Here is a 20,334-nt window from a genome sequence, read left to right on the forward strand (position 1 = left end):
CAAGAGGTGCTCCAGAAGCACTGATGTGTCCTGGGACTACATGCTCTGAGCAGTCGTCTCATTTAACTTATAGCAGTCCTCTGAGGAAAGTACTGCTTTCCCCTTTTTTATAGATTTTTAAAACTGTGACAAAGTTACAGAGATGGTAGAGCTTACTAGATTCAGCATTTTCTCCACCTACTAATATTATCTACTTAGAAATGACGCATGTAGCGTACTCTTTACTGAGAAATAAAGATTGACCATCAGGACTGGAAGAGTCTTCAGAGGCAATTGAACTCCACATCCCACCCTTTCCTAAATTTCGTCTAAAACATCCTTTCCGATTTTGCACGTCTTCAATGTCGGGAAACGCCCTGTCTCCTAGGACCGCTGATTCAATGCTTGATCAGCATCAACTACTGGAAGATTCTGCAAAGTGAGCATAAATGGACCATTCTATGGTGTCTTACCATTTATGCCCGTTTTCCCCAGTGGAAAAAAATAAAACATAAAATGTCATGGGATGGGCTTTCCGCTCCATGAAGGGCCTGGTATTTGCTTTTCTCCAGGTTGAACATCTTCATTTTCTTCAAAAATTTCTCTAATGACATGATTTCAAGTAAATGTACTATTCTATTAGATTTCCTTATTGGAGCGTGCCTCTTGTCCTCTTGAAGGACTCAAAACTTAATATGAATATTTTGAGATCAAAACCAGACTTACAGAGGGATTAGCATTTCTTTGATCCTAGAAACTGTCATTCACGGTGACAGCCTCAGAGCCACATAAAGTTTTGGAAGCTATATCACCATGGCCCCATACTTCCAAGAAAATTGGGATAATATATATGAAAGTAAACCATAAGCTACATTTCATAATGTCAATGCTGATTATCATCGATTGTTATTAAATTTATTATCAATTGAAACTGCTCCACCTTCAACTGATAAACTATGTCTTCTCCATCGAATTTTGTGGTTGTTTAATCTCAAATGAAAAGAGTTAAGCCATCTCAGTTTACAGAAAACTGTCTTGTTTAGTTTACATGAGAATCTTGGCTTACTTGTTTTATTTCTATTCTATTCTATTCTATTCTATTCTATTCTATTCTATTCTATTGATTTCCTTTATCCCCCATTCATATTTTTCTCTTCTCCTTTTGGAAATCTCAGTAATATATTGGCTATATATACTTCAGTCTGCATGTATTCATATAAATTCTTGTTTTGTTAATACGTATGTATTGTGTTAAAGTTCCCATTTTCTTTCTTCCTTTTTTTTTTCATTTGGCATCACGTTATTTAGCTCTGTCCATGGTGCTGGGTATACATCTGTTTCCAACTATAATGTACATTTCCAGGGTGTACATCCTGCCATTTTTTCTAATTCATGCCCTCATGCCCTACCCAGTTTTTACGCACTCTAAGTTTGTTTAAAATTTAATAAAATTTAATAAAATTTAAGGAAAAAATGTACAAATTTACATTTTTTTCTTTGATAGAGTTCCTTTTAGAGTGCATCATTTAGGCCTATAAAGACCATTCTTGATCCTGGTAAATGTAAAATCATTGGTTAGGATGCTTTGGGGTCACAATGAAATCTGACTTAACAAGGATCCCATTCTCAGTATCTTGCATGTTTTTTAGATTTGTCCCTCTAGGGCTGTAACACGGCTAATGCAGTTTCAGGAACATGTCTGTGCAAGCTAAAGGGGCATATCTTTTTTTTTTTTTAATATTTTATTTATTTATTTGACAGACAGAGATCACAAATAGGCAGGGAGGCAGGCAGAGAGAGAGAGAGGAGGAAGAAGTCTCCCCGCTGAGCAGAGAAAACGATGCGGGGCTCGATCACAGGACCCTGAGATCATGACCTGAGCCGAAGGCAGAGGCTTTAACCCACTGAGCCACCCAGGCGCCCCCAGGTGCATATCTTTTTTATATTAGGAATGACTTCCCCTAGCAGAACTCCTCTCAGGTCCTACTGACCAGGATTGAATCACTTGCCTATGACCCAGCTTGTAGAGGAGGAGGTGAAAAACTGTATTTGTCACTTGCATCCTTTTTGGTGGGAAGCATGTTCTACCCGTAAGGAAAGTGGGGAGGTTGTGTTAGGGAAAAAACTGTTGGGTAGGTAATCATTATTTTTGTTTTGAGTATTCATGATCTTTAACAAGTTCATGTAGCCTACAAATTTGGTAAGCATGCTTTTTATATTTTTATCCAAGTAATTTGTATTGACATTCACTCCCTCCCAAAGCAAAAAACAAACAAAAAAACCTGTTGAAATGATTTTGAATGACTACTATGCTCCAAGCATTTACAATTCTCATTTTGTATACACAAAAATAACTGTTTAATGCACTTTACTGTGTCCACTTCATAGATGAAGAAACTTCAACTTAAAGAAATTAGCTATTTGTCCAAGTTCATAGCCTCATAAGTATTAAAGCTGGGATTTAAAACACATTTTCATTTGATCTTTAGTCAATATTTATTCTACTTCATTCTGGATCCCTGAGGACTACTAGAAACTCTTTCCAAGATGATCCATTAATAAGAACTCTGAATATGTCGCCTCCCCTCCCCACCCCACCTTCACCAGCTAGCCCCAGTGGATTAACTTCTTCCTTCAGTCTCCGGGGTCCCTGTCTGCCCAACATTCCCTACGACTGTATACTTGACTAAACTCTATGCCCCATGAAGCAGGACTATGTCAAGTTTCACTCATCATCATATCTCTAGCTCCAGCATCTGTTAGAAGGATGAATGAGTAATAAATGAATGAAAAAATACACTATTGCAATGTGTCTTTTGCTTTACATCTTTTCTGCCTGATCTCCTGGTTTCCTTCACAACTTCTCTGACATCAGTTCCATGGCAGATTTTGAAGGTCAGATACTAGTCCATGATAAAGCCCTAACAACGGCCTCATGATATAGTTACCGCCCCTCTCAGGTCTTACTTTCATCTTTACTAAGGCTTCCAAGAGATAAGGTCTCAGCCTGAAGAAATTGCTCTCTAATGGTTAGAATTTCAGGAACTATGGTAGTCTGTGGGACTCAGTGACCTTCTAGTCTATACTGTCCAGGCGAATCCTCTGTAGGTCTTCAGGTCCCCCTCTCAGAAAATGTAAAAAAAAAAAGAAAGAAAGAAAGAAAGAAAAGAAAAGAAAGAAAGTCAACCACCCATTTTCTCTAAATATGTCCCAAACACGTTACTTATTCAGAGTACCCTGCTTTATAAAAATTATAAAAAAATCAAAATCAATAAATAAAATAAACAAAATAATGTATAAAATAATAAATAAAATAAAATACAATTATATATAAGAGTAATAGAAAATAGTTATTCTTTCATAGAAAATGGAGTTTAAGTCTGGGAGCACCACACAATTAACTCTTGGCACAATCTCAGAGAAGTCCAATAAAGTCTAATGAAGTCTAAATTGAAGATTAGACCCAGGAAAGTCTCCTGCTGTTTTCTTAATTTCTCATTTTCATTCCTTGCATAGATATTCAGTTGATTTGAAATTGCCCAGAATTTCTTAACTACTCATTCAAAAGCAAAACAGAAAAAAATTAAAACCAAAAAGCCTACTAGCATTCCCATTGTTGGGAAGAAAAATGAAACCAAGCTCTAATTTTCTGTATTAAAAGTTACCAGATAATACCAGTCTTATTTGACTCCCCGAAACTCATTTTTCTAGGATAATAATGTCCATGTGTAGTGTAGGATCATAGTAACATTCACTAGTCTGACTTGAAAAGGGGAGGTACCATGTGTTAAGTAGAAAGAGTATCTAAAAATATAACAAGTCTGCTTGGTAAGCAGCATAAATGGGTCTTACACTAAGCCCCACTGACCTAGTCTGGGAGGGGAACGAGGCAAGACTTAAGTCCACACACTTTACCTGAAAGAAAGAGGGCGACGTTGAAAAACAAGCCCCCACTTTTGGAAATGGTATGAAATCATCAGGAACTGGCTTTGTCAACCTAGTAGGTGTTTGGATGGATCTCTCTTTCTACAGAAAAATGTTTGGATCCAAGACACAAGGTTTTCACATTTTAATGGCAATGCTCATAGGTAACTCTTTTTTTAAATTACTTATATAAGCTAACTGATACCACTGTTAGAGTTTTTAAGATGTTTATTTAACAATTTATGTTAATGATATGATAAATATTACTATCAAGGGAAGATTTGAACTTTCGAGTGAAATAAATTCACTCAAGGCAATGAGTAAAGGAAATACTTATGCACTGAACTCTTGGTCTTTATATTCCATTTTTTCTTGGATTTCGATTTATTAAAATAAAAATATCCAATCAATTAAAATAAAGAAAGATGAGACTCATTTGTATGCAAGTTTTTGTAGAAATAATTTTTTATTAGATATTTTATTAACTATGACTTTTAGCAAAGTGAGAATGGAACTAAAAGTCATTTTAATAGTCAATGATAACTTGTATTAAACAAAGTCTATATCTTTTTGATCCATTAATATTATATATTCTGATGAAAATATGGGATATATCAGATAGTAAAAATTTTCCCTATTATGATTATTTTTGAAATAGTCTTATAATAGAACCAGATACCAAACTAAAAGAACTTTAGAAAAATAAAATAAAGTGACAGTTTTTAGTTAATTAAACAAACTGGTTCACAGAAAAAAAACAACAGTAAGCTTCAAGCAATCCACTTCATACTCTAAGTACATGGACATAAATAACCAAGTCATTGTCAACTAAAGCCCCATTAAGAAGACTGAATGACACAGGTAATCCCTAATCCCTTTATCTTGATTGACAGCAGATCTTATTCTCTGCCAGCCAGTAGAATAGCCAATAAAAGAAGTTACAATCTTGTTTCCCACTTTTAGTTTGCTGGGTTCATCGATTAAATATGTCTGGCCTTATTTTACATTGGAGATGTTAATAGAACTTTAAATAGGGCAAAAGTACAAATAACTGTGCATTGTTCTACTTTTAATATCTAATTCTGTTTATATGCTTAATACAGGCTTTCTCTTCTCTTTTAAAATTTTTTTTTTAATTTTGTCTATGATGGTAAAATCTAAAATTTAGCTTCTCTGCTTATGCTTAAAGGAAAAATATAATCAAGTTATTGGTAGTTATTTTGTGAAAGATCAAATGTATTAACTTTAAGAATCATAAGAAAAAATATAATAAGCAACAGAGAAGAAAGGATTACAATTTGCCCCTACTTGCTGACCAAGGATGAATGAATAATACCAGAAATTTAAAGGACTTAAATGTCTTTATTTATTTATTTTTTTTAGATTTTATTTATTTATTTGACACAGAGAGAGAGATCACAAGTAGGCAGAGGCGGGGAGAAGCAGGCTCCCTGCTGAGCAGAGAGCCCAATGCCGGTCTCCATCCCAGGACCCTGAGATCATGACCTGAGCTGAAGGCCCAGGCTTAACCCACTGAGCCACCCAGGTGCCCCAGGACTTAAATGTCTTGTAGCAGACCCTAATAGTCTTAGGTGTGAACAATTTTAGTAGCTGTCTCTGTGTCTAATTGTGTCTGGTTTCTTCTCATTTTATTGTGACAAGTCCCTGTGTCACTGATCTTTTTGAGAAACCATGTTGGTTCTCCATTCAACAATTACCCATTTTTTCCCCCTGCATTCGGAAAGTAAATAAACAGATGAATAAATAAAGCAAAACGATAAAAACTGTATATCCCCAGGCCTTCTCCAAGCTGGCTGTATTTAATCTTTCTGACTTGATTTTTCCTACATAAATCCTCTATACCAACAAGATTGATAAATTCACCATTACCTCTAAATGTCTTATGCTTTTCCATTGATCTGTTTTTGTTTAGTCAGTTATTTCTGCATACTTTTTTGTCGAATAGATCCATACTCGAAAACCTGTACTAAATCCTATCTCCTTCCAGCCTTCCTCACCCAGGCCAGGCTGAAGAGTTATCTCTGTCTGGAGACAAATCTGCAAATCTTCTCTGAAGTCCCCTGAGTTTGAACCTCACATATTAACCACACATTCATTGGGAACCTGCTCTTTACATTGTATTTTCATAAATATGTATGTTATTCTAATGTAATTATAATATTATCAGGGTAAGCATATTGAGGCCAGGTCTGTCTCTTCTACTTTGCCATCCTCTGTGAGGGTCGGGCAGAGAGAAGATATTTTATAAATTTGAAAAAACAATACACTGAAGTTTCAACTAAGAGGTCAGGATAGGGTCGCTGTGAGGTACCAAAGCAAAAAACAACAACAAAACTGTGATGCAGAATGTTAAATCCTAGGCTTTAGGCTTCGAAATGTTTATGCATTTTAAGTATATATGACAGTTATTTTTTTTTTTAAGATTTTATTTATTTATTTGACAGAGAGAGATCACAAGTAGACAGAGAGGCAGGCAGAGAGAGAGAGAGAGAGAGAGGGAAGCAGCCTCCCTGCTGAGCAGAGAGCCCGACGCGGGGCTCAATCCCAGGACCCTGAGATCATGACCTGAGCCGAAGGCAGCGGCTTAACCCACTGAGCCACCCAGGCACCCTATATGACAGTTCTTAAAAGGCAATTTGAAGCAATGAGTCTGTAACAAGAGTTTTGGGGAGAATTTTGTTGCTGTGCTTTGAGTTGTATCCCACCGCCCAGTTTTAGGGTTTGGTAGCTAGATCCTGACCCCACGCAGAACAAGTTGGTTTAAGAAGAATCCAGTCTTACCTAAATTTGAGGAGGGGCTGGGTGGCATAGGTAACTTAGACCGGATTCTCTAGCTACCTGAGGAATCTACAATCTAACCTAAGGCAACACGAAAGAGAGAGAGTGAGAAAGTCTGCTGAGTTGTGCAGGAAAGTCAGCGTGCCCCTCTCCAACCATAGGTCAAAGTCACATGAGCCCCCAGGCCCGCATGGGGAACTCATGGTAAGAATATCAATCAGTAGTCAGTGTGAAGGAGATCCTGCCCAACAAGCTTCTGTCAGAGGGCGAGGGAGCCCCAACAGAGAGAGTTGGTGGAGATGAGAACCTCAGTAAGCCAAGAGTGAAGGGGCTGGGGAGACACAGGGATAGCAACTGGTCAAAGGAGAAGCAATATCTGCCTCACAGGGGTCTCTGGGGATTCAGATGGAGGAACAGAACAGGAAGGAAAAGTTTTCCCTGAATTAAATGTATGTAAAGTCACAGTGGGAGGAAAAATAAAGTACTTAGCTTTGATTATGACCCATGAGTTTTTTTGCATTCCTCCTAATTAATGATTACTTATCAGTGCTTTTGCCTCAAAATCCTATGAAAATCAAATTTAAGTAAAATATCTTCCAAGACAGGGGCACCTGGGTGGCTCAGTTGGTTAAGCAGTTGACTCTTGATTTCGGTTCAGGTCAGATCTCAGGGTCCTGGGATAGAGCCTCACCATACCGGGGCTCCATGCCTAGTGGGAAGTCTGCTCCAGGATTCTCTCTCTCCCTCTGCGTCTGCCCCTCCCCCAGTCACTTGCATGCTCTCACTTTCTCTCTTTCTCTCTCTCTCAAATAAATACATAAATCTTTAAAAAAAAATCTTCCAATACAAACGTTTGTATTTTTCATAAATTCGGTTAAATTAAATTTGTATTAAAACACTCCTTTAGAATATAGCCTATAATTCCTGTGTCAGTTTTCTCTACTTATAAGGATGATTACATAACAAATAAATCAGTTCAGGGCACCTGGGTGGCTCAGTGGGTTAAGCCTCTGCCTTCGGCTCAGGTCATGATCTTGGGGTCCTGGAATTGAGCCCCGCATCAGGCTCCCTGCTCAGCGGGGAGCCTGCTTCCTCCTCTCTGTCTCTCTGCCTGCCTCTCTACCTACTTGTGATTTCTGTCAAATAAATAAATAAAATCTTTTTTAAAAAGCAAAACAAATAAATCAGTTCAATTTGGTTTTACTTTTCCTGCTCATCAAGCTTTTCATAATGCATATATGCTCAGCCCTCTAGAGGTGCTGTGGGAGGTTTTAAGAGAATAAATGTTCACTCTTCTCACAGAGCTTGAAATACTTTTGATCAACGACTTGTGTGAAAGCAATCCAAGTAGTGTAAAAATATAACACAATCTTATGAAAAGTCTAGATGGCGTACATAATGGCAGAGGGCAAAGATTAACAATGGATACGTTTATCTGAAAATTTGCATAAGAAGACCACTTCAGGTTTTAGATTGGATCAGATTAAATGCATTATAAATATTTTAATCACCTTACAAAGGTCTTCATTAATCAATTCAAAAATTACCAAGTGTCAAATGTGGGCAAGACACTATGCTATGGTTTAGACATCTTGGTGAATAAAACAGACACTTTCTCTTCCCTCATGAAGAATACAATATAATGAGATTCTAGCCTAATGTGCTTATTATGTAAAGTTATGCAATTTTGTGGGTCACTCCATATGCCCACACCTTCCAAACAGTCTCTCTCAATGACTATAGTACTGTTTGAATTTGGTTATTAGAGGGTATTTCCTTTGGTTATTACTTCTTAATAACAGCCAACACTGATTGATAATTTATTATATATCAAGCAATGTTGCGATCATCTTATGATCATGTTAGATGATCATCATGTAGATGTGGGATTAATTCTAACTTTTAAAAGCCCTGTGAATGGGGTGCCTGGGTGGCTCAGTGGGTTAAGCCTCTGCCTTCAGCTCAGGTCATGATCTCAGGGTCCTGGGATCGAGTCCCGCATCTCTGCTGAGCAGAGATCCTGCCTCCCCCTCTCTCTCTACCTGCCTCTCTGCCTACTTGTGATCTCTGTCAAATAAATAAATAAAATCTTAAAAAAAAAAAAAGCCCTGTGATGTAAGGATGATTATTAACCCCATTTTGTAGATAAGAAAACAGGACACAAAAAAATGAATGTAACCTGCTCAGGGCCTTGCTAAAATTCAGATCCAACCCTATCAGTAGAAGAGCCTTTGATTAAATTTCTGTAATTTAAACTTTCTACTTAACGTTTTATTTTTTTATATATTTTATGTACTTTTAATACATATGTGTAGGTAGGGAATTAAGTGGGAAAGTAAGAACACGTATTAGTAATAACAATAAGTGAGAATGCACTAAATTATCAATTAAAGAACAGATGATGTCAGATTGGATTTTAAAAACGTAGAAACCAGATTGTGGGAGTGCTTTGGAGTTTAGACTTCAGTCTTTCTAAGCCTCAGTATCTTCTGTAAAAGAAAGCTGAGAAAACCCACACTGAAAACCTCAGAAGAATGTTGTAGCCACAGACACATTATGTAGATGAAGGTATCGGGGAAACCAAACAGTGCTCTATACATATCAATCATTGTTAACCTCTTTGTTTGATCTTCACTGGAAAAGCAATAAACATCACTCTTGAAAGGTGTTCTAGTTCTTCTTACTTTCATTACATGAATTCTAATAATTCTCTAATTAGAGACTTGGAATCAGGAAAAAGAGGAAAGGAAAGTGAAGTTAAAACTCTAAGAGCATGTTATGGGATATATTTCATGGTTTATGGAATTATGGAAAGGAGTACACAGGAGTAAACAGGGCCTTTCTTCATCTTAGAAGCTGTCCATGGTGAGGGTTGTCTAGACCATCTGTATATCTGGAAAACTTTAGTTTTAGGGATTATGGGGAGATAAAAACAAGGTAAGAGGTAAAATCACCAATTTCAAGTATAAAAGAGTAAAATCAGCAGTCTGGGACAGGATAAACAGTATCAGAGAATGGAATCCCCACGTAAATAATTTGTTATCAAGCATCGCTTTTTCTCTGTTATCATTTTTATGATACTGAGTGCCACATACATGTCTGACAATAGTAGTTTGAGTCAACCCCTATATTTGGTAAAGAGCCTGTTTCTAGAGGAAGAATTGAGGGTCTTCCATGATTGCACTTGTCTGCACAACACACACAGAATGATATAATCAATTTTAACTTCCTTGAAAACTATTCACATTTTATTCCATTACAGTCCTAAAGTTGAGCTAGCTCTCCACTTCCACAGATCATACATGGAAATCATGTGAAACTTGTAATTTTGATCTCAACATATGCAATTTCAATCGATTCTTTATTATTTAACAGGGATCCACTGTGAAGAAGACTTGGATGAATGCTCTTCAAACCCTTGCCAAAATGGTGGTACCTGTGAGAACTTACCTGGTCGTTATACTTGCCACTGCCCACTTGATAACCACTCGGGAACATTTTATGGAGGAAGGAACTGTTCTGATATTCTCCTGGGATGTACCCATCACCAGTGTCTGAATAATGGAATATGCATCCCTCACTTCCAAGATGGCCAGCATGGATTCAGCTGCCTGTGTCCCTCTGGATACACTGGGTCATTGTGTGAACTTGTCACCACACTTTCTTTTGCGGGCGATGGCTTCCTGTGGATCACAAGTGGCCTAGTTACAGGCGAGGGCTTAGCTTGTCACGTAGCCCTCAGGTTCCAGACGGTTCAGCCAATGGCCCTCCTACTTTTCCGAGGCAACAGGGACATGTTTATAATGTTGGAGCTGCTAAGTGGCTACATTCACTTATCAATCCAAGTCAATAATCAGTCAAAGGTGCTCCTCTATATTTCCCACAACACCAGCGACGGAGAATGGCACTCAGTGGAGGTGATATTTGCAGAGGCTGTGACCCTTACTTTACTTGACAACTCTTGTAAGGAGAAATGCATCATGAAAGCTCCTTCTCCATTTGAAAGTGATCAATCAATATGTGCTTTTCAAAACTCCTTTTTGGGTGGTTTACCTGGAGAAACGGCCAGCAGTGTCATTGCTCTGCTTAACCTCTATAATATACCGTCCACACCTTCATTTGTAGGCTGTCTCCAAGATGTTAAAATTGATTCGAATCACATTACTCCAGAGACCATTTCATCTGGCTCATCTTTAAATGTCAAGGCAGGCTGCATGAGAAGGGATTGGTGTGAAAGACAACCTTGTCAAAACAGAGGACGCTGCATCAACTTGTGGCTGAATTACCAGTGTGATTGCTACAGACCCTACAAAGGCCAAAACTGCCTGAGAGGTGAGAAAGGGCTGGGCACCCAGGAGGACAGCGCCTCAGAACAGCGCGGTAACAAAAACAGCCATTGGGCCATTCCTGTTACGAAACGTAATGACCCCTCAGCACTTCTGCTTCTGGTTGCCAAGTAATGAGAAAAAAGAGAAGGCTAGTAATGTGCATTAATTAATTTTGAGTGGATTCATTAGACACCAAGGTGTCATTCATGCAGTGAAGTAAAAAAAAAAAATAAAAAGTAAAAAATAAATTAAGCCAATAGCTCCAACTAAATGAGTTTTCATCTTGATATGTTTACAAAGTGTTATTATAACTTGTGGTGTGTCAGAAATGTACTATAAATCATACTTGAAAGAGAGATAATCTTTTGGAAAAAAGGACCATTAGACATGAAACTAGTCAATGCCAAGTATTGGCACAATGTCTTGTGCATAGTAGATTCTTAGGAAATATTTACTTCCTTGCTGTCCATTCCATGCAATTCCCACTTGCTCCAAAACCATGCTCATGTTTAGCACTTTTATAAAACACTGATTCTATTCAAAGGTATATTTTCCAGGGCTGCTTTGGAGAAAACAGATATTCTACCTAGGTGTCCTAAGGAAAGGAAGGAAGGAAGGGAGGGAGGGAGGAAGGGTGGAAGAAAGGAAGAAAATGTGGATAGTAACAACAGTGAAATTTTATAGATACCATAAACTAATTGATCTGATTTTTCTAGCAAATCACAGCTTGAAATGTATTTTAAAATCTTTAACTTCCAACATTGTTCCAAAGACTGCTGTTGATAGTGATCAATACATACGTTTCTTTTTATTATTATCATCATGCCTTGAAAATGTCTAAGAGGTAATTGCAACAGACTGCTTTGAAGTTCAGCTGTAATTTACCCTATGATTTTAGAGCAACTTGAAGTAGGACAACATCTGGTAAATAGTCTTCTCTGCTTTATATGAACTAAAATTAAAACCAGTCTTAGCCTATACCTTATTCCATGTATGAATGGCTAAGAGTTATTAGAAACTATTCATGGGTCTCCCTGCTAACCACAATATTCATTACAAATCATGGACCTGTTTGACAATGAGGTATGGCATCTACTAGCTCTATGTAATATTTTAAATAGAATGGCAAGTTGTTTCGTGATTTTTTTAAAGAAGAAAAGGGGAAATTATGCTGAGGCAATGTTCACTTTTTGAAGAAAATTTTAATTGACCCAAAGGCAATATTTTTACTACATATACAAAATAACAAACAGATGCTGACTTGTTTTGACTGGCTTCCAAATGCAGCGACCCGTAAGGTTAATACTGACCATGGTAATGCTAACTGTCCTGTAAATAGTTTCAAGGGACGCCAGTCCAGTGGGTTCTGGTTTTCTTTAGTTTATTTTTTCCAACTTGGAAAATTATGATGTTTTTAAACAACATTCCTGAATTTGTTACGTGCCCTACCTCCCCCAGTTGCTTTATCCATCTACCCCCCCACCCCGACACACACACTATTTGAAACTGTTTAGCCCTCATGGAAATACTTGGCTTCAAAAGTGACCTATATAGGGAGGGAGTTCTGTAAAATCTTCTCTTTCCAAAAATTCTCAGTATAAGTTTAAGAAAGATTATATTTTTCATATGGCCTCAGTTGTAAAACTAAAATATTCTGTATTGGTGTTATATATTATGTTTGCTGGGGAGTTTAGTCTCATTACAAAGATGCTTACGGTCTGTACTGAGAACACGGAGCCTTTCTATCATTGCACATGTACTCCCAATAGAGAGAAGAGGTACTAACTGTTAGCAAGGCAAACTTCATTCAGTTAATGATCTTGGCTCAGTATTTCCCAACCCATTGAAATGAACAAGCAGGATCAATGGAGGATTTAGTTGGCTGACTAAACATGAATAACATGGAAATATCCAATATTTTTGCATCGATCTTTTAGAAATAATCCAATGTCTCAATAAGGGGAGTTTTGGAAAGTGTTTCTCAGAGCTTAGTTCCCAGAGCTGTCTCAACATACCTTTTTGTGTTGGCTGTGTATAAGACCGTGGAGCTGCCAAGATGCCATTCAGAATGAAAACCTCTTGCCTTCTAGAGAATGCTTTTTATTTGTAGAAGCAATTTACATATGATTTATCTTCAGTCATACATCTAGTCATACATCAATCGTGCCTGCCGAGGGTAGTGACCAAAATTCTGCTTACATACTTTTAGAAATGAAGAACTCATTTATTCTATCTTTCCAGAAACTGCCCCAAGGCTGTTTCTTATACCGAAATAAAAATGATTGCTATAGCTTTCCTTCATTGACAGCATTGTGACGCTTGAAATCATACTAATATAAGTCTTCCATTTCTTCTTCTTGGGAGCACTTCAATATTTGAAGTATCTCATACAATCCAAGCCATCACTTCTATCATGCTAAACATATCCAGTTTCTTCTAACGTTTTCCATATGACAGAGCTTTCACACACTTCATCACCTGCTTGCTTGTTGCTTGCTTTGGAATAAATTTGCTTATCTGGTTCTTAGATATGCCCGATGATGCAGAGTGACACAGGACTACAACCTCTCTTTCTAGATAACGTTTTTCTGTTTTCAGCCTAATAGTACCATTGGCCTTTTGGCAACCACATTCTATGCTTGGCTCACTTTGAATCATTCTTACTTACGGTGCCACAAAATCCTGTTTCTTCCACCCTCAATGAGGTATATTTGGAAGCAAGAGGCTTTTATTTACTACAGTAAATTTGACCTTGTTGTATTCTACCAGTCAGGACTTGAAGCTGTTTTTCATCTGCATTTGCCATCCCTCTTCATGCCATATCAGCAACACAGTTGAGAATCACTCCTCTCATGTTCACAGACAAGTCATATATGGCTTCAGGTGTTTCCAAAAATCATGTAGTAAATCACATTCTCTGACTACTTGCTTGTGATTTCGGAAGAAGAATGGGATTGCTGGAGACACAAGTGTCTAAGAAAAAAAATAAACAAAAGACCCCCCTAAAACAGCTCTGTGTTCTGTCTTTTAATTTGGATCCACAAAGTGATCTGCAGGCATTCTAGGATGACCAGCAGGGTCCCCGTCACCCATGAGGTTGAATGATTTTGTGCATATTCTCAAACTTCAGGAGTTTCAAGAGCCACATTTTCCTATTAAACATTTTATCTCATATGAAAGTGCTGCAGTGTATTCAGAGACGTTAACCTCTTCAAATGGGTTATTTTATTTAATAGTACACTTTGATAGCTACCTGTAGTTGCCCGGAGCAGGTGGTCTCCAAATGAAGATTCAAAATGCAGTATTTCTATAGAAAATCAAGTCAGAATTATACATATGTAGTCTTTTATGCAGGAGGTCTTTAAACACAGATGGTTGCCTAAGCAAGTTTTAACTGTAGTTCAGCTACACTAAAATATGTCTTACCTTTTGCCCAAACTTCAGCTGGACCATGGCGATATTGAAACACAATGAAATACGGTAAAATCTGTCTTGTTTCTGCTTAGCAATGGGATGTAAAAACTTGAAGGTAGCCATCTCTTCAAGACCTCTCTCATCACATTCATCAGTGATTTCTAGATGCAGAGTGCAATGGTCAATTTTCATTTACTGCTCCTTTCTTGACATGATACCTGTTGCTGCAACAGTAAACACAGTTAACCACTCCCTCTTCCTGACAACTCTTTCCTCCCTAGGCATGTGGGACATCACTCTCTCTTCGTTCTCCTCTTATCTTACTGGCTGCTCTTTTGTCATCTCCTTTACCTCCAAATCCAACTGTCTGGTGCTTAAGGACTCAGTTCTTGGACCCGTTCTTTCCTCTGTATGTACTCACCCTCTTGGCGATCTCATCCAGTCTTGTGGCTTTAAATAGCAATAATTACCCTGACAAATCCAAAATTATTCTAGCTAGAAGGAGACATCCCCAGAATGTCTCCTCTGTTCCTCTATAGCTAACTGTTTACTAGGCATTTCCACCTAGGTACCTAAAAGGGCACCTCAAATTTAATATGGACTCTCACTTTCCCCCCAGATCTGTGCCTCTTGTTTTCTTTTCAGTATTTGCAAATGGAAATTCAATGCTTCTAGCTATTTAGGAAACAAAACAAAACAAACAACAACAACAAAAAAACCCCAAACAAACAAAAAAAAAACCACTTTGGCATTGAACTGCTGAACTTGCCCTAGAAAATCATGTAGGTTCTACCTTCAAAATATTTCCAAAATCTGACTATTTCTCATTACCGTCTCCATTACCATTGATCCAAGCCATCATTCCTTCTCCCTTGAGTTTCTGCAACAGTATCTCTACATTCTTTTAGTTCTTGTTCAAATGTTATCAAAGAGATATCAGAGAGTACTTCTCTCACTACTGTATTAAAAAATTGCAACTCTAGTTCTATCCCCAGCCCTCATTCCCTTTCCCTACCTGATTTACTGTATACCTAAAGACTTACCACCTCCTGACATACTATATAGTTTGTTTCTTTAACTGTGTCTGGTCTGTGTCCACCAACTAGAATATAAGCCTTAAGATGACGGGAAATTTAGGGGCACCTGGGTGGCTCAGTCAGTTAAGCATCCAACTCTTGATTTTAGTCCATGATCTTGTGCTCATGATCTTGCGATCATGAGAGCGAGCCCCACATCAGGCTCCACACTGGGTGTGGAGCCTGTGTTAGTAGGATTCTCTCCTCTCCCTCTCCCTCTGCCCAACAGCCCCCACCTCAAAAAAAAAAAAAAAAGTCAGGAACTTTAGTTCCTACAATATCATCAATATTTTGGAGAGTAAGGGTTCATTTGTATACATCTCAAGAGTTTTCTTGAATTGATGTACATGGATAGTTTTGCCATATTAGTGCATGACTAACTTCATTAAAGAAATGCTCGGTGAGTTCAGTGCCCAGCTTTGCCCCCCTCCTACTACTTGTCTGTCTCCCATGCCTCTCCCAACCAGGACCACAAAAGGAAGATTTCTCTTTCCTTGTTCAACTCCCTTGCCTTTTATTTTATTTGGAGTATCATGCCCAAAGGGGATTTGCGAATCTAATTCTTGATCCCTATCCTTTAATAAGAATGATTAGATTTAATGACATTTGTTTCCCCATGTCCTCAAATAGCAAAGATGGTGGATGCCTGAACAGCGCTTTGAGAGGTTACAGGAAAAGATCTTATTCCTCAGATGTCTTCCAGTAAGTTGGAGGACAGAATATCTGATATTCCATCATTAAACCCCAGCATTTTAGGGCAGTGAAGAAGAGGTAAATCTTAACTTTATCAGCACAGAGATCTTTCCTTTTTACGTTTTGTGAGCAGTGGGCCTCAACTATAAACTATAAACCAAAATGTAGTTATTTTCAGAAAACTCAGTAAACCAAGTCAATGTCAGTAAACTCAGAAGTTTTGAGAAATGAGGCCAAATTGTCATTCTATTGAATAAGCCTGTTCTAGTCTTTAAAAAATACGTATAGGGGTATGTTTGTGTGTGTGTGTGTGTTTTCATCTTCTGGCCCTTCTTATTTGAGTCTTAAAATGTTTCTTCTTTGTTTCTCCCCCTCTATTTTGTCACTGAAGAGTATGTGGCAGGCAGATTTGGCCAGGATGACTCCACTGGATATGCTGCTTTTAATCTTGACAAGAGTTATGGAGAGAACTTCACCATCTCTATGTTTGTTCGAACACATCGACCATCAGGCTTACTCCTAGCTTTGGAAAACAGGACTTATCAATACATCCGTGTTTGGCTAGAGCATGGCAGACTAGCAATGCTGCATCCAGATTCTTCCAAGTTAGTAGTAAAGTTTGTCCTAAGTGATGGAAATGTCCACTTGATATCTTTGAAAATCAAGCCAAATAAAATTGAACTATATCAGTCTTCACAGAACCTAGGATTTATTTTTGCCCCTACATGGAAAATCCAAAAAGGAGATGTCATCTACATTGGTGGCTTGCCTGACGGACCAGAGACCGAAGCTAATGGTGGCTTCTTTAAAGGCTGTATCCAAGATATAAGATTAAACAACCAGAATCTGGAATTCTTCCCCAGTTCAACAAACAATGCATCCCACAATCCAGTGCTTGTCAATGTGACCCAAGGATGTCCTGGAGACAACATGTGCAAGGTAGGATTTTCACACTAACTTTGTCTATATTGTATGTTCACCTGTTGTTTCATTAAATAATTTATTATAACCATTCTTTGTATGTGAAGATAATGTTACTGACCCACCAGCCAGAATAACACTTCATCAATAATTTTCCAGCAAGACTGGGGGATTTATATGGAGCCATTAAAAAAATGGCTTTGACCTTGGTGGCATCATGGTCTATTTAACCATCCAAGATATCTCCAGCCACAGGCTTCTACTGCCCCAACAACAAATTGCTCAAGAATAATAGTAATTTAATTCCCAAACTCTTAATGGCATCCCAGAGATCTAACTGAATTAACTCATTTTAGAAGAGATCATAATATCATGTATTTTAAATGCCCAGCTATCACTCTTTTGGACTATAAAGTCAACAACAAGAAACCCTGAATGGTAACTTTCTTCTGGTAGTTGGACTTGAAATTCTCCAAAATATATTTTCTCTGAGCCTGTTTTACTTTATGTATTTTGTATGCTCTTCCAAAAGCTATTTAAATATGTGAATCTGTCAGCTCTGCATGACCTTTCAAAGGAAACACATTTATATCTTTTGAACATTTATTGAGCTCTGATTACCGCCATGCACTGGGCTTGCTTCTAAATGTACAAAAATGAATCCTGTTCATATGACTAGAGGAGTACTGCCAATGTGTGAGGCACTGCTTTACATAGATAAATCCATTTAATTCTGCTGAAGGACTGCTGTGTACAACCAGCATTGTTATTACCCATTTATGTCAATGACAGATAAGGAAACTGAAGTTTAGAAAGGTTATGTAACTTAACTAAATCACATCTTAACAGTGGGACTGAGATCAATACCATCTCAGCTCTCAGAAATTCCTTTTAAATACTTTCATTTTGAATATTTTGTGAGAAACCTTTTAAGAACTCAGATAATAATAGTATGTTTCTGAGTGAGAGGCCGGCACCTGAAGAGGTCACTGTCTTTGGATCCAGAGGATCTAGGTACCAAGTTTCACCATTGGCCTATTTCTTGAGATCTTGGGTAACAGGAGGGCCTTCTGCTTCCTCATTAGTAAAAACAGGGGTAATAACCTCTACCTCAAGAGGTAATTGGTATGATTGAAAGTGTCTTGTAACTTAGAAATTCCAGAGAATGTTATAACACCTTTTAAAATTCTCCTTGTATTGTAGAGAATGGTCTCATCTATTTTCTCTTTCTCATTTCATCTTTCTTTTTGCTTCTTTCTCTCCCCATTTTTCTTTTAGAAAAGAGTTGACAATGGTAGCAGTAAGTTTTTTTTCCATTTGTCAACCAATGGATATAAAAAGTTCAAAGTGTAAATATGTAGAAAATAAGCATTTAAAAAGAACAGATATGGAGTCATGCCTTTACTGTTTCTGTGGTTAGTTGCCAGTGCTTTTTACGGCTTTGCTTTCTTTTCTGCTCAGTCCAACCCCTGTCACAACGGAGGTGTGTGCTATTCCCTGTGGGATGATTTCTCATGTTCCTGCCCTGCGAACACAGCTGGGAAAGCATGTGAGCACGTCCGGTGGTGTGAGCTCAGCCCGTGTCCTCCCAGAGCCCAGTGCTGGGCGGTGCCTCGAGGATTTGAATGTAGGTGGAGTTTAAAGTTGTCACCCATCCAATTAAGTTGGGTATGTCAGTTCCATCAGGCAACCCAAGAAAAAGAATTCAGACAAAACCTCCTTTCCAAAGGAACCTGTGGCTCTTTCCCCTGACTTGAGAAGTACCATAAACCTAACATCATCATCATCATCTAATAATAATAATAATAATATCCAGATTGACTTCATGCCTCATCCTGCCCCCTGGGTTTCCATGGGGGTGAAGGGGAGATGGGGAGTAGAGGTCAGAGCAACACCAGACCTAGATCTTTGATTATTTAAAGCTAACTTCTGGAGAAATCAACCAAGTAATATTTGGCTTTCCTTTCCTCATTGTTGGGAATACACAGTCACGGGCTAGTGTGAGCTCACGGCCTAATGTTAACCATGAAGCCTCAGGCAGTTCACACAATTTCTGTAATCTCAAGCTTTCACTGTAAATGCGGATAAAACATATAATTTATAGGTAGATAAAAAGATTTTGTGTGTATGTGATGATTTTATAACCATAAGTATAAAATGGCAAACACATTGGGCATTCTGATGTTTTCTGAGTATTTTCCTCAATCTGAAATGTTTCTTTGCCCATCTTCAGTACTAAAGACCAATGTTAGTGAATTTGAATACTATTTCACAATTTTGACATGTCTACATACTACCCACAATATTATTTACATTTTCTCTTCTCTCCTACTTCAAATAATGCAATAACGTAATATTAGTTTTATTGTTAATCTTTCGATTGACGTCCTTAAGTTCTAAAGTTCTTAGTCCCAGTTATGTTCTATCAGAGCATTTACATCGTTTGGAATATTTTCACAGGGTTAAAAAAAAAAAAAAGAAGAAGAGGATTTCTAGAAACAGTGGCAGACCGAGAACCATACCCTTGGTGTGTATTGGTCTTTAGTCTATGCATAAAGCAGGTTAGGATTTGGACATATCGCATCTGAAAGAACTTTAAATGAATCTTCAATGCTTCTGCATTCCCAGTACAGAAAGAGTGGAAAGTTGGCCTCTGATTTCCCAAAAATTCTCAATAACATTTTTTTTAAGTACGACGTATCTTAACGAAGGAAGAAAATGTAAACCAATACAAGGGGTGAATTTTTACTAACTGACAGGTATGAACCCTAGAACAGACTTTTGCTACTTTGTGTAATTTTAATTTTATGTGATCTTATGACCCTATTGTATTTTCTTTCAAGTAAGATATAGGGAGAAGGTTAGGTCTAATAGAATAACATACTCTTGAGAATATATATTGCTCCTGCATCACCCTGAGTTTGCCTTTCGGGCATCCTATCAGAAAACCGAGGCTTAAAAATTTACAACCCACCTTATATACAGGTGTGTTTATTATGATAAAGTTCCCCAAAGAAAAGGTGAAATACAAATACTGTTAGGTATATTGTGATTTTCCCCAGATGAGAAGTGATTTCAGTGTAGTAGTAAAATGAACCTATTTAACATCATAGACCGTATTCTTCCTTTCGGAGTTGGAGAGAGCTATTGAGATTTTTTACTTTAACATTTATTTTAAAGCATGGAATAAGACACTTGTT

At 37.8% G+C, this 20,334-nt stretch overlaps 1 protein-coding gene across 2 annotated transcripts in view; it reads left to right on the forward strand.

Annotated features, from left to right (window-relative positions):
* CRB1 (crumbs cell polarity complex component 1) overlaps window positions 1–20,334 on the forward strand; it is a 138,476-nt gene that overhangs the window by 74,785 nt on the left and 43,357 nt on the right. For both annotated transcript variants that reach the window (XM_032878194.1, XM_032878195.1), the window contains 3 exons: window positions 10,078–11,034; window positions 16,605–17,152; window positions 18,596–18,761. In XM_032878194.1, the coding sequence (XP_032734085.1) occupies window positions 10,078–11,034; window positions 16,605–17,152; window positions 18,596–18,761 (1,671 nt within the window). The remainder of the gene's footprint in view (window positions 1–10,077; window positions 11,035–16,604; window positions 17,153–18,595; window positions 18,762–20,334) is intronic.

This window comes from Lontra canadensis, unplaced genomic scaffold, assembly GCF_010015895.1.
Source record: "Lontra canadensis isolate GAN:19392208 unplaced genomic scaffold, GSC_riverotter_1.0 scaffold63, whole genome shotgun sequence".
In the NCBI taxonomy this organism is placed as follows: Eukaryota; Metazoa; Chordata; class Mammalia; order Carnivora; family Mustelidae; genus Lontra; species Lontra canadensis.